The sequence below is a fragment of the Sorex fumeus genome, unplaced genomic scaffold (assembly GCF_029834395.1).
Source record: "Sorex fumeus unplaced genomic scaffold, SorFum_2.1 ptg000093l, whole genome shotgun sequence".
Taxonomy (NCBI): domain Eukaryota; kingdom Metazoa; phylum Chordata; class Mammalia; order Eulipotyphla; family Soricidae; genus Sorex; species Sorex fumeus.
In genome coordinates, this window is record NW_026606150.1 from 5800075 (window position 1) to 5814749 (window position 14675).

Here is a 14675-nt window from a genome sequence, read left to right on the forward strand (position 1 = left end):
TTATACATCTAGGTAATAAAACTTTTTACACTGTCATACAAATGATTTATTTGTCTTTCTTTTCTACTGAACTGTAAACTCTTCATATTAGGAATTTAATATTTTTCTTAGACCCAGGTACTTGATAAACCATGTTGTTTTATGAGTGAATAAATAATATACTCCTTGGAAAATAGTGATAAACATGATTCAGATAGCAGCAGGCACAGAAAATGCTGTGTAATGGAATGTGGGTTTTATATTAGACCTAGGTTTGCATTCATGTCTCCCACTTAAGTGGCTATGCGTAACCTTAGACAAATCAGTTAGCTTATTTAGTCTCCTTATCCTCCTTCAAGAAATACATTTCTGACATTCTGACGTTCATATAAATTGATTGGCATGTAATAAGCAATTATAAAATGGTAGCTCTCATTGTTATTAATTGTAGTCCCTTTCTGGAACTCTGTTCAAGGAACTCTCTTTTATTTGGTTGCCTTACTGCTAGATATAATTAGTAGTTTCTGTAATACACCCTATAATCACCAAGGTTTGAAATATATGAAGCTGTTCCAAGAAGTTGTTTTGGAAGTGTTAAATACTTTTTTATATTTTAAGAAAAAAGATATCATTGCTTTTCTACTATTAAATATTTTAAAATAAAAAATTTAAATGGGGGATAAGCCTATAATATATGTATGCTGCAGTTACTATTTAATTACCATTATTTACATGTATGAGTGAGTAATTCCTTGCTTGTTTGCAGAATTTTCTAATTATCCATCCATCTATTCATTTGTGCTTTGGGGTTGTTGGTGTGTACTTAGTCTCTTTGTTGTTCTAGGTTGATGAAAATCTCACAACTTTGGTGACAGGTAGACTGGTTATAAAGAATTTTTTACACAAAATCATTATGGTGCACCCTAAGGTAAGTTGTTTTTCTTTCCAATTTGGTGCTTTAAAGATCAGATAACTTGCAGAACCAGGATTTGAACAAATGCATCTGGCTCTAAAATCCCTTGTTACTGATATAGCCATCTAGAAAGAATAGTGTAGGTTGAATTTAGGTAAGTAGGAAAACAAGTAATGTGAATTGGGGGCAGAACATGAAAGTCACATTTGGGGCAAGGGAATAAAACTTTTGAAATGTTACGTTCTGGAAACAATGTGAAATAATAGAAAAATCAGTAGTCCTTTTAAGAATAGGGGAGGATGAAATAAAATTCCTGGTACTAATCTCGGCCATTCTTGGGTGTTAGTCTCCTATTTTGTTACTTTATGTTCCCCAGATGAATGCAATCTTTCTATGTCTATCCCTTTCTTTCTGAGTCATTTCACTTAATATGATACTTTCCATGTAGTACCACTTGTATGTAAATATCATGACTTCCTCTTTTATAACAGCTACATAATACTCCATAGTGTAAATGTACCAAAGTTTCTTTAGCCAGTCATCTGTTCTCCAGCACTCAGGTTTTTTCCAGATAGTCTACAACTATACCTCATGGTGTCTCACTAATTAAAAAAAAAATAGACTAGGGGAGGATGAAACCCAAGCACGAAAGTTTGTAAGTCTACACCTGTACCTCATGGTGTTTCACACACAAAAAAAAAAAAAAAAGAAAGAAAGAATAGGGAAAATAGGGGAGGAGATAAATTTGGGAGAGCAGCAATCTAATAATTGTGAAATTATTTTCTAATAATTTTTGAAAACTTGTAATTAAAGTATTAGGATTCAATATGTTGTTTTTGTTTGATTTGTTTTGGGCTGAAGTGATAGCACAGTGGGTAGGGCGTTTGCCTTGCACGCAGCCAACATGACCGACCGGAGTTCGATTCCTCCGCCCTTCTTGGCATATTCAATATGCCAAGTCTCACAATGGAGACGTTACTGGGCCTGCTCGAGAAAATCAATGAACAATTGGAGGACAGTGACAGTGATTTGTTTTATTTGGCAGGGCTGGAGTGATAGCACAGTGGTAGGGCGTTTGCCTTGTGCGCCGCCAGCCCGGCTAAGCCGGGTCCGATTCCTTCGCCCCTCTCAGAGAGCCTGGCAGGCTACCAAGAGTATTTTACCCGCACAGCAAAGCCTGGCAAACTATCTGTGACGTATTGAATATGCCAAACACAGTAACAACAAGTCTCATGACAGAGACATTACTGGGCCCGCTTGAGCAAATCGATGAACAACGGGAGAACAGTGCTACAGTGCTACAGTTTTATTTGGTGGGGGCACACTTGGAAGGACTCGGGGCCTCCTCTTGGCTTCGTGTTTGGGAAGAGTCACTCCTGGTAATGCGCAAAGGATCAAATCCAGTTTTCCGACATGCAAAGTGTGCTCTCTAGCTTATTGAACTGTCCACCCCAGGATTTAGTATAATGTAGCACTGTAACACTGTCCTCCCATTGATAATCGATTTGCTCGGCCCAGTAACATTGTGAGACTTGTTGTTACTGTGTTTGGCATATCAAATATGTCACGGGGAGCTTGCCAGGCTTTGCCATGTGGGCGAGATACTCTCAGTAGCTTGCCGGGGTTTCCGAGAGGGGCGGAGGAATCGAACTCAGGTTGGCCGGGTCAGCCGTGTGCAAGGCCTATCTACTGTGCTATCACTCCAGCCCAGTATAATGTATTGAACATTAAGAATTTGAACATGAAGAAGTGTTGATTATTTTAGGGAACGTGCAAGGTAGGGGAAAAGGTAATTAAAAATATATTCTCAAAGGGCCAAAGTGGTAGTACTGCAGGTAGGACGCTCACCTTACACGAGGCTGACCCAGGTTCAATCCTTGGCATCCCATATGGACCCCGAGCACTTCCAGGAGTAATTTCTGAGTGCAAATCCAGGAGTAACCCCTGAATATCACCAGGTGTGGGCCCTACCACCCCCAGAATAAAAAGAATATATTTTCCTTTAGTAGTTGATTATGGATTTTTTTTTTTCACTTTTGGGCTATACCCAGTGATGTTCAGGGCTTTGTCCTGACTCTGCATTCAGGGATCAACTCCAGGTAGTGTTCGAGGATCATATGTGGTACTTGGGATCTAACCTTGGTCAGCCACATTTAAGGCTAGAACCCTGTATGTTACAATGTCTCTCTGTCTGTGAATAGAGTTTTTAAAATTCCCTTTCCTGGTTCATCAAGTTCACACCCTGTTTGTTTTGCAGATTAGATTTAATTTCAATATAAATTTGAATGGAATCTTCTACAAAGAAATCTTTGAGTAAGTTTTTAAATCCAGGGGGTCTACAGTTTTACTCAGTCATTGTCCTGTTTTTCATTCACTGTCCTGTTTTAGTAGGTTCACGGTTGGATTTCTTGATCAAAAGTGACTTTGAAACAAATTTTCTGAGACCCCCCCCATTTTCATATTTTATAGTATCTTTGAATGAGTGAATAGGTCCATATATATACATTTCTAACTTTTCCATTTAACAAAAGTGGCTGAACTTTATGGTTGTCATTTCCCCTTGGGAAGTTAGTTACTGAATTCAAGCTTTCTTTGGAAGTAATAGTAGTTATGGGACAGAATTTGTAATAAATAGATATTGGCTTTAGGACCATTGAGATCTGACTCTGTTTTTCCTTGTTTTGCAGAGCAGAGAATGAACCTACTTTGAACCTGTCAGATGGAATGGCCCTTGTTGTGAGCTCTCAGCACTATGTGAGGTGAATGGAAAAGCATGGTGGACTCTGTGCCTGAGGGTGAATGTGGGTAGAAATTGAAAATGTCTCACTCCTCACTAGTGCCAGCTGTCAGAGTCTCTGTCAAAGTAGAACTTCGAAGTAATACTTTCTTTGTACTGGGAACGTACTCTTCCTGGCTTTGAGAATTTACTCTGCGGGAGGTCTTCCAAGTAGTGCTCAGGGGGACTGGGCCCTCTCGGCAATACTTGGCCAGCCAGCCTAGATGCTTAGAGCTATGTCTCAGCGGGTTGGAGCCTCCAGAGCTCTACTGACCCAGGGACCACTGTGGCTGCCCACCTAGTGGTGATTGGGGGCCGGGCAGTTCCAAGGCCCGAATGCTGGGTCCTGCTCACGCAAGGTATGCACCTCTGACCTCTGCTCATCTCTCTGTACATCTCTCTAGCTGAAAACATACCATTTTTTTTTCTGTAGAATTTTTTTTTGTTTTTGGCTTTCTGAGTCACACCCAGTGATGCACGGGAGTTACTCCTGGTTCATGCACTCAGGAATTACTCCTGGTGGTGCTCGGGGGACCCTATGGGATGCTGGGAATCGAACCTAGGTCAGCTGCGCGTAAGGCAAACGCCCTACCTGCTGTGCTATTGCTCCAGCCCCTTTCTGTAGACTTTTAATTCTCTACTTTGGACTGGAAACAAAATCTTCACCTCATACTATGTGTGTGCGTGTGTGTGTGTGTGTGTGTGTGTGTGTGTGTGTGTGTGTGGTGGGCAGGGGTTGTGGATTGAACTCAGAGCCTCACACAACTGCTATAATGCTGAGCCACATCCCTGGCCTCCCCTCAGATATTTTTTTTGTTGTTTTGTTTTGGGGCCATATCCATCCGTATTCAGGGCATACCGCTGGCTATGCTCTCAGGGATCACTCCTTATGGACTCAGGGGACCATATGGGGTGTTGGGGATTGAACCTCGTCAGCTGCACATGAGGCAAATGCCCCACCCACTGTACTATCTCACCAGAGCCACTCCTCCACCCCATATATTTCTTAAGTAATATTGTAGTATCATGTAATACATGCATGGAGACAGATCATTATCATAGGTTTACTGACTGAGTATAGGCCCATGAGCCAGGACTTGTGGGCAGATTTCCCTGGGCAACTGATTAGAAAGAGCGTGGCTGGTTCATTAATATTTCATTTACATTTAGAAAAGACATGTTGTAAACCTTCACGAGATTCTTTATAGTAGAAAAAGATGTCAGCTTTTTTTCATGACTCCCTAGACCTCTTCAGGGTAAGGTGTTGCATATGTGAGGGAAGACAGGTAAGTCCCACAAGGACAGTTTTGGGTCTTTTGTGAACCAGGACCTCCCTGAACCCCATAATGCTGATGTTTGAATGTTCTTGGAAACTTTGTTCAGAACCATAGAGGACTTGGGGTTTTGTTTAGATTTTATTTGGGGGCCACACCTGGTGATGCTCAGGGTTTACTCCTGGCTCTGCACTCAGGAATTATTCCTGGCAATACTCAGGAGAATCATGGGGTGTCAGGGATTCAACCCGGGTGGGCCACATGAAAGGCCAAAGCCTTACGTGCTGCACTGTCTCTCCAGCCTGAGACCCTTAAGAGTTATATTAGTGGGGAAAATAAACCTCTAAAATATATGACAGCGGAGCTGGAGCTATAGCATAGCGGGTAGGGCATTTGCCTTGTACTCAGCCAACTCAGAATCGATTCCCAGCATCCCATATGGTCCCCCAAGCACTGCCAGGGGTAATTCCTGAGTTCATGAACCAGGAGTAACCCCTGTGCATCGCCAGGTGTAGCCCAAAAAGCCAAATATATATATATATATATGGCATCAAAAGAGGGGAGCTAAGATGCCATTCCTGAAGTGCCCTTTGTCTGCTCTTTGTATTGCTTGTCATTTTCTGAATGCAACACATGTTGCTTATTTAAAAAAAAACTGATATGGCAAGTTATCTGGTGATACATATGTTAAAGATTGTAAAAGGAATTTTAAAAATTTAAAAAATTTAAGATGGGGAAGAAAGGCTAAATTTGTCTTCCTGTTTTTGGACAGTATACCAAAATTTGGTACAACAAAATTACTCTGCAGTAGAATCCATCCTGTGCTAGGACATCCAGTAATGCTTTTCATCCCTGATGACGTGGCTGAGAAGAGGTTTCTGGAAGAGCTGATATTGACTCCAGCTGCTGCTCTGTGTCCCTGTCCAAAGGCCTTTTCTAACCAGCTGAGTGGAATTTCTTCAGTTTCTATATCCTTTTTTGTGACAGAATTCATCTAATTGTCTTTGAAATGGATTTTTACGTCAGTACTAGAAGCCTTTAGCGTATAAACTGTCTAGAAACAGGCATGACTTGTATAAAAATAAAAATCAAGCATGAGTGTTTTTTTATAAAATGACAACTGTAGGGCCAGAAAGATAGCACAGGTGTTGAAGCACATGCCTTGCATGATCTCTGGCACCATGTGGTCCCCCAGAATTGCTGGGTACAGTACTGGAGGCCTTTGAAACTGCTGGTGTGGCACTACAGGCCTCTGCTGACTGTCAGAGTGGCCCACGTAACCTCTGGGACCCCAGGCCCAAGCAGCATCATATCTTTGGGCCCTTCCTTGTATTGAACCCCTGGCCCGGTTGGCTAAGAATTTCCAGATTGGGGTCCCTAGGACTCCTAAGCCTAGGAAGAGCCACCCCTAAAAACCTGAAAAAAATACTTTGGAAACTATACAGTGTGCCATATGCCATGCACTTTCCTTATGATCCAACTTGTCTAAAGCATAGGATGAATGGTGCCAGGGGGAGACGAGGCTGGAACAGTAGTTTGGCATTAAATGTAGTGGATCTTTAGCACCACACTAAGGAGTGTGAACTTTCTTCTCTGCATATGGAAAGCCATGGAATGTTTTATTTTCTCACAGTATTTATTATACAGGGTGACTGGGAGAGAGAAGTTGGTAAGTTTATTGTTTATCAATAAGCAAACGAGTAAGTAAACTGGGTCAGAGAAAATGAGAGCCTGAGGTGAAAGCAATGATCATGGAAAGAAGAGGCTTCTGGGAGAAATCAGTATGATGCGGGAGGTAGTTCATTATTTTAGGATTGAAGGTATCAGAGTAAATGAGGTATAAGAGGGTAGAAGGAACAAGAGTAGCAGAAGGGTCAAAGAGTCAAGGTCATACGATGATAAACATCAGCTAAGACCATCTTTCAGGGATGAGAAAGGAGCAGAATGTTGAAAAAGTCTCTGCGCGGACATTATTTTGTATTTAAAAACATGCCTTTTCTTTTGTTTTTCTGGGTTTTGACCACACTGAGCAGTACTTAGGGATTACTCCTGGCTCCGTGCTCAGGAATCACTCCCGGCTCTGTGTTCATGGATCACTCCTGATAGTGCTCAGGAAATCATATGAGGTGCTGGAAATTAAACCTAAGTTGACCACATGCAAGCTCTTTACCCACTGTGCTATTTCTCTGGGCCAAAACATGGCAGTTTTTTCCATTTTTGGTTTTTGGGTCACACCCAGCAGTGCTTAGGGCTTACTCCTGTCTTTGTTCTCGGGGATCATTCCTGGCGGGCTCAGGGATTGAATTTAGGCCAACTATGTGCAAGGCAAGAGCCCTACCTGCTGTACTATCTCTCTAGTCTCAAACATGTCTTTTCTTAATTTATAGGTCATAATGAAGAGTATAACGTAAAATATGAGTTTCTTTCTGCTTGTTCAGTTTCTTCCTGCTTCTGTTCACCACAGAGAATAAGACAAATTTTCCATCCTCTTTTTTAATTTTTCCTAGATAATTTTAGTTGGAAAATTTGATAAATAAGTAGGTATGAGGTGGTTATTGATGCAGTGAAGATAAAAAATAAGCAAATAAAGAGAGGGAATAATGAGTCCCCCAATCATTTCATGGCCATCAGAGTATCTGGTAGGTGATGCAGACCCTCAGTGAAGAACTCACTGTCTTTCTCCTGGGGTTGTGGGGACAGTTGCAGGGCAGCCATTACAGAGGCAAAAAAGGGGGTGCCGTGAGATGAAGTTCCTGCCATCCACAGGGTTGCAGGGACCCATGTGGTCCCCTCTAGGGAGCTTCTGGGGAGAAGCCTGTAGGGAATGCAGAAGGGGGTATCTTCACTTAATACCAGGGCTAGGTCCGCTGCCTCTCTGCCCAATCTGATTTCAGACAACTTTTGGATGAATGTCCACTTAATTCCTTGGTAAAAGAAAAGGGGGAAAAATTCTGGGCTCCACAAAGACTCTAGGGAAGCGATGTCTTAGTGGAGGGATTAGCCAGCTATGAAAACTCTGGTGAGATTTCAGTTCCTGAAAGTGAAAAATTAGACAATTTATACAAGGCCTCCTCTTTAAGACAAAGGTTGGATGAAGTATTGCCCTAGTGGTCCCTGGGCTTAGGGCACCACAGCACTGACCCACATGATAGGTCAAGTGGCTCCTGGGCACTCTCTGGTCCTTGCACTGCCTGGTCAGCTGAGAATCACGAGAACCTCCTGAGCATTGCTTGGGAGGTCACCCCCACTGTATATACAAATAACAACAGTCTACATTTCTTCAGGTGGAAGGGAAATGAGACGATAGTAGAAAGACCAAGAGTGGGTAAATAAAAGTGAAATAGAAGCATATTACTGAAAGATTCTCATACTATATATGTGTGAACTGTTAGAATATCCTTTGGAAGTAGACTGGTAAATTAAAACAACTCCCAAGTTAACACAACAAAGAATTACAACTAACAAACCAGATGTGGGAGTAAAATTAAATATAAAATATACCCAATCTGAAATAGAATCTAAAAGTAGAAAAGAAGGAAAGGAATCATGAAAAAGATTAACACAAGGAACAAATGGAAATAAACGAAGTAGAGTAAAACCCAACCATAGCAGTAAGAAAAAATAACATTGCATTTAGACTCTTTAGATAGTTCACTCTTAACAGGAGCTGGTGGTGCAGCAGGTAAGGAGATTACCTTGCATGTGTCTGACCTAAGTTTGATCTCTGGCACCCCATATGGTCCCTCGTACCCACCAGAAGTAATCCCTGGGTGCAGAGCCAGTAATAAATAACCCCTGAGCATAGTGGGTTGTGCCATGACCCACTAAGAACAATACTAGATACTGCAATCTTAGATTCTGAGTTTGCAGCCTCTGAAAATTCCCCTGGCTCTGATGTGTTGCCTTAGCACCTGTATTAAGTAATGCCTACTTGGATCTATGATGGAGACTTCACTCATGGACTCTCTGATCCTCTTTGTTTTGCTGTTACTTTCCATAATGGACCAAAGCCTTTTGGGTGAGAATTTTTTTTTTTTTTTTGCTTTTTGGGTCACACCCGGCAATGCACAGGAGTTACTCCTGGCTCTGCACTCAGGAGTTACTCCCGGTGGTGCTCAGGGGACCATATGGGATGCTGGGAATCGAACCCGGGTTGGCTGCGTGTGTGCAAGGCAAACGCCCTACCTGCTGTGCTATCTCTCCAGCCCTGGGTGAGGATTTTTGATCTTCACGATTAATGCCTCAAATTTACCCTATTAAAAATAGGATGAAAGGGCCAGGGATGTGGCTTAATCGTAAAGTGCATGGCTTTCTTGCATGATACCTGCCAGGGTTAGATCCCTTGCACCACAAGCAAATAAATAAATAAAACCCAGGGAGATAATTTAAAGAGCTGGAGTGTATGCATGCTAAAAACCTGGGTTTGATCCTTGGTACCACATGGTTTCTACAGGTTCCCGAGAACCACCCCCTGGATTAAAAAAGGAGGAAAAACAGTAGATAAAAATATACTGTGATTGGGGGGCTGAAGTGATAGCACAGAGGGTAGGGCATTTGCCCTGCACGCGGCCAACCGGGGTTCAATTCCCAGCCTCCCATATGGCCCTCTGAGCACCGCCAGGAGTCATTCCTGAGTGCAGAGCCAGGAGTAACCCCTGAGCATCGCCGGGTGTGACCCCTCCCCCCCAAAAAAAAGTATACTGTGATCTTGGGACTGGAGTGATAGTTCAGCAAGTATGGCTCATACCTTGCACAGGACTTACCCAGGTTTGATCCCTGGCGACTATATGGTCCCCCAAGCCCTTCAAAAGTGATCCCTGAGCACAGAGCTGGAAGGAAGTCTTGAGAACCACTGGTGTGACCCAAAACATTATTATCTCTTTAGCTCTGGTTAGGGGATAGGAATGATTAGGCCATAGCCTTTATTTGTTTGTTTTGGCGCCACACCCATCAGTGCTCAGGTGCTGTATGTGGTGCTGGAGATCAAATTTGGGTCAGCCCTGTGCAAAACAAGTGCCCTACCCACTGTACTATCTCTCTTGCCCCTAGGCCATGGTTTTAAACTGAGTCACTGTTACCTCGAAGCTGTTTTAGCTGTGTCTGAAACTCTCAGTTATGTGATGGGAGGGAGGATATAATTGTCATCTGGCAGGCAGAGAGCAGGGGTGCTGCTAAGCATCCTACAATGTGTGCAGGACAACCTCTCACAAAGAATTCTCTGGCCCAAGTGTCAGCATTGTCAAGAGGAGAAACCTGGGGTGATAGGGAGAATGAGAAGTAACAGAAGTCAAGAGAAGGCGACCATTCCAGGACCCAGCTCTCCTTGGTCTTGGTCAGAGAATAGGGTTAGAAAAGGTGAGGAAAAAGTGTTCTCTATCGAAATAGACCCAAGTACTTACTGGAAGATATACCTCTAAAACCCATTACATTGGCAGTTCAGAGATAATATAGGAGGTAAGACACTTGCCTTGCGTGCAGCCACTTGGGCTGCCACCCTGGTTCAATGTCCAGTACCACATACGGTCCCCTGAACCTGCCAGAAGTGATCGCTGAGTACAAGCCAGGAGTAAGCACAGCCATGTGTGGCCCCCAAAGCTAATAAAGCATGCTATACTGTAGTGCAGTCAACTGGCTTTTCTATGAGTCTCCTGTACAAATGGTAACACTTGAAGGTAGGTATTAACTTGGAATATTCATTGTATCCCCAGAATTGAGTACAGCGTTTAGCCTATGGCTAAATGGGTAGGCTAAATTCAGATCTGTGGCTGAATGGGTAGGCTAATAAATAAATGAATTCTCCAGTACAATACATAGAGTCCACATGGTAAACCCAGAATAAGATTCTGCGGGTTCTAATGGATCTGTCTTTGGTGCCTGACAATATCCTCAGTGTGGTAAAGGCTTAATATGTAATTGCCTAGCTCACAAGATTTTTTCTAGGAGAGTGAACCAGGTCATAACAGTGTTATGTGTAAAGGAATATATACTTATAAGAAACTAGAAATTGTTGGTTTTCTTTAATAGCACTACATATTTCTGTATGGACCTTCAGGCCTTCCTCTGATACTGCCAAGTCAGGAGCAGACAGCTACTACTGTCTTCAGAGATGCCTCTTATTTCATTGACTGGAAGAAGTACCATTTGTGTATGGTGCCAAATTTGGACTGCAACTTGGACAGAGGTATGTATGTCTTCCCTTCCTTCCCCTTCCCCCTTCTCTTCCATCTTCCTCTCTCTTCCCTCCCTCTTTTTCCTCTTTTACACATTTTTCTATCCTTTTCCGTCTTCTTGTTCTTCCTTCTCTGTATACACACATGAATAAACCTGGATAACAGTAGAGCAATGCAGGGAAATATAAGTGGAAACTGTGTATGAATTTGAGTCCCAGACATTCTATGGCTTAGGTTGGAGATTGGAAGCAGGGTCTGGCCAAGCTTAAGGATCTATGAAGAATTAGACCAACAGGTGTCAACAGGCTACACACTGTTGCTGAGTTTCCTTTCTCTCTCTCTCTCTACTGTCCTGGTGTTCTTAGAATAGTCACTTGTATTCTAGGAACTGGGTCAGTGGGTTTCTGTTGTACCTGAAACTGTCAACTTGGGTTGTTTTTCTTCCCATTGGGAGGGACCCATACCTCGTGTGCTCCAGATCTACTCACAATTTGGTGCTTGAAGCTCACTTTTTTTTTTTTTGCTTTTTGGGTCACACCCGGGGATGCACAGGGGTTACTCCTAGCTCTGCGCTCAGGAATTACCCCTGGCAGTGCTCAGGGGACCATATGGGATGCTGGGAATCAAACCCGGGTCTGCCGCATACAAGGCAAACGCTCTACCCACTGTGCTATTGCTCCAGCCTCCTTGAAGCTCACTTTTGGCAGTGCTTCAGAGACCATGCAATGCTAGGAATCAAACCTGGGGCTGCAACATACAAAGACTGCATAGCTGTTAGAGCTATCATCCCAGCCCCTGACTTGAGCTTTACAAAGCTCAGTAAGCTAGCAGTGACATCATTTTGAAAGTGCTATTGTGAAAGAAAAATTTTTTCTAATGAAATGATAAAATTCGTGTGACTCACTTAGAATAAATTAAAACACCACATAAATGTAAGGCTGGCATATAAGCCATATAGTAATAACCCCAGGCAGAGGACTGTGGTGTTCGGGTTGAGCATAAAGTTTTATCAGTGTCAGATGAATTATGACGGAAGTTGGATGTCTTATCATGCTCAACAAATATAGGCATGGTAAGACTAGAAATGAGGGGTTCTCAGGAAGTTAATCATCTTGAGCCTATTGTTTGCTTGAGCCCTTTGAAATGTAATGTAATTTATTTAAAAATTTGTGTTTAGTCACCGTGGATTACAAAATTATTCATGATTGGATTCTAGGAAAACAGTGTTACAATACCAATCCCATCCATCACCGGTGTCCACTTTCCTCCACCAGTGCCTCCTGTTTTCCCCCCGCCCACCAGCCTGCCTCTATGACGGGCACTTTTTTTTTTAAACTTTTGGCACTGTGGTTTGCTGTTACTGATGGTGTTTCATACATACGCTTTACCACCTTTCAGCACCCCCTTCTCCTCCTGGTTTACCACTTCCTTCCACTATATGTAGTGTTCTCTTCCCTGTCATATTCCCACTCCACTCCCCACCCCCTAACCCCACATCCTACTGAAGACCAGTCTCATGTTCTTTGTTTCTATTGCCTTTGGGTATTTGTTATTTGCCCTATTATTTTTTTTATATTCCACATGTAATTGAGGCCATTCTGTGCCACTCTCTCCCTCTGACTAACTTCACCTTGTATGATAGTCTCCAGTTCCATCTATGTAGCAGCCAATTGCATCTTTTCCTTTCCTTTCCTTTCCTTTCTTTTCCTTTCCTTTCCTTTCCTTTCCTTTCCTTTCCTTTCCTTTCCTTTCCTTTCCTTTCCTTTCCTTTCCTTTTCTCACTGTGGTTTACGAAGTCCTTCATAATACAGTTGTTATGGTCACTCATTGTTCCAATGCCACTCCCACCACCAGGTCTTCCACCATTGTCCCCATTTTCCCAACCACTCCCCTTAGCAGACACACAATTTATTTTTTACTGTTTTTTACAACTAAATGGCTCACAATCACGATCATCCTGTTGTTCATCAATTGCCTCGAGCAGGCACCAGTAACGTCTCCTTCATCCTAGTCCTGAGATTTAAAAAAGTGCTATATTCAAAGCTCTTTCAGGGTTGGGAGAATGAGACCCATCATTGGTACTGGTATTTGGCATATTGGGTACACCACGGGGAGTTTGCCAGGCTCTGCCGTGTGGGCAGGTTACATTCGGCAGCCTGCCAGGTTGTCCAAAGTAAGAATGAGATAATAAGATGTCGTGGCTGCACGCTTCCAGGAGCTGGGTTTTATAGTCTCTGGGTCTTGACTGTTGATGGGATTACACGGCGCTGGGGGTCAGTTGGTGGGTGTGACCCCTGCCTACTGGAAGATGGAGAATCTGGGTGGAGGATGCTCAGCCCCGATCTGAGCAGGCTTGAAGATATCAGCCCCGGAACCCACATGCCTTTGTTCCTCTGCCCGTACCTTCATGCATGTGGAGAGTGGTCTCAGCATGGTTGTGGCTGGTTCTGGATGGCTAATGAAATTATCAAAAATACTTCAGTATAAAAAAATTTGTGAAAATTGTTATCTTCCTACAGGGTCTGAGGATTTACTAAGGTGTTTGTTGCTAGTTGAGTCTTCGGTGTTATTATTTTTGTTGAGCTTTGTTGTCATCTACATTATTTTCCCATCTAATGTGCACTCCTCCTGGGATGTCGGTATTGTGGAAATTGGGGGTATGAAAACTTCAGTTTTTGTAAACTAGGCAGATGGATGAGTTGACATGGCTCTGAGCTGTGGGTGCAGCTTCTGGGGGCTCTGGAAGTGTGGGGTGGGTGTGGGGAGGAAGCTGCCTGCCCCTACTTTCAGAAGACCCCGGAGTTCTCCATCTGAGAATTGGTAGACCTGGAATTTTCGCAGTTTGGTGTCTCTGCAGGGATTAATCGTGAGGTAGTGGAGTTGGACTGTTGGGTGGAGGCAGCCGTGGGTTGTGAGTGCTGCTGCCAGCACTTTGGCAGGGTGGGGACTCAGCCAGCCTCCCCTCCTGAGGGTGCCCCTGAGTTTTCAGCCCAAAGTTCGATGTATCCGTGAATTTTAGTGACTTGTCTTGCATCTTTTTGGAGACTTAGTTGTGAATCAGTAGAGCAGGGTTGGTGGGTAAGTTGACATGTGAGGTCATGATTTTATTTTTTCTTCCAGCTGAGTAATATTCTATTGTATATATCAACCATAATTTCTTAATCCAGCCATTTGTTCTTGGGCGCTTAGGTTGTTTCCAGATTTGGACTATTGAGAATAATGCTATAATGAACACAGGGGTGCAGATATCTTTTCTCTGTTATGTATTATGGGCCTTTGGAGGGTATATTCCAAGTAGAATTTCAATTCCAAGTACAGTCCATACTGTTTTCCAGAAAGGATGAACCAGTCAACATTCCCACCAGCAGTGAATGAGAGACCCTTTTCCCTCACATCCATACACTGGTTGTTTTTGTTCATTTTGATGTGTGCCAATCTCTGTGGTGTGAGGTGTTACCTTGTTATTTTGATTTGCATCTCTTTGATGGGTAGTGATGACGAGTATTTTTTTCATATCCCTTTCGGCCATTTGTATTTCATTTTTGTGGAAGCTTTTGCTCATC

General features: G+C 43.0%; 1 protein-coding gene across 1 annotated transcript in view; it reads left to right on the forward strand.

The window, feature by feature from the left end:
- The window catches only part of TOP6BL (TOP6B like initiator of meiotic double strand breaks), a 98680-nt gene that overhangs the window by 71343 nt on the left and 12662 nt on the right, over positions 1–14675 (forward strand). Inside the window, exons 6-10 of the mRNA XM_056131577.1 lie at positions 824–907; positions 3150–3205; positions 3580–3651; positions 5715–5910; positions 10973–11123. Coding sequence (XP_055987552.1) covers positions 824–907; positions 3150–3205; positions 3580–3651; positions 5715–5910; positions 10973–11123 — 559 coding nt within the window. The remainder of the gene's footprint in view (positions 1–823; positions 908–3149; positions 3206–3579; positions 3652–5714; positions 5911–10972; positions 11124–14675) is intronic.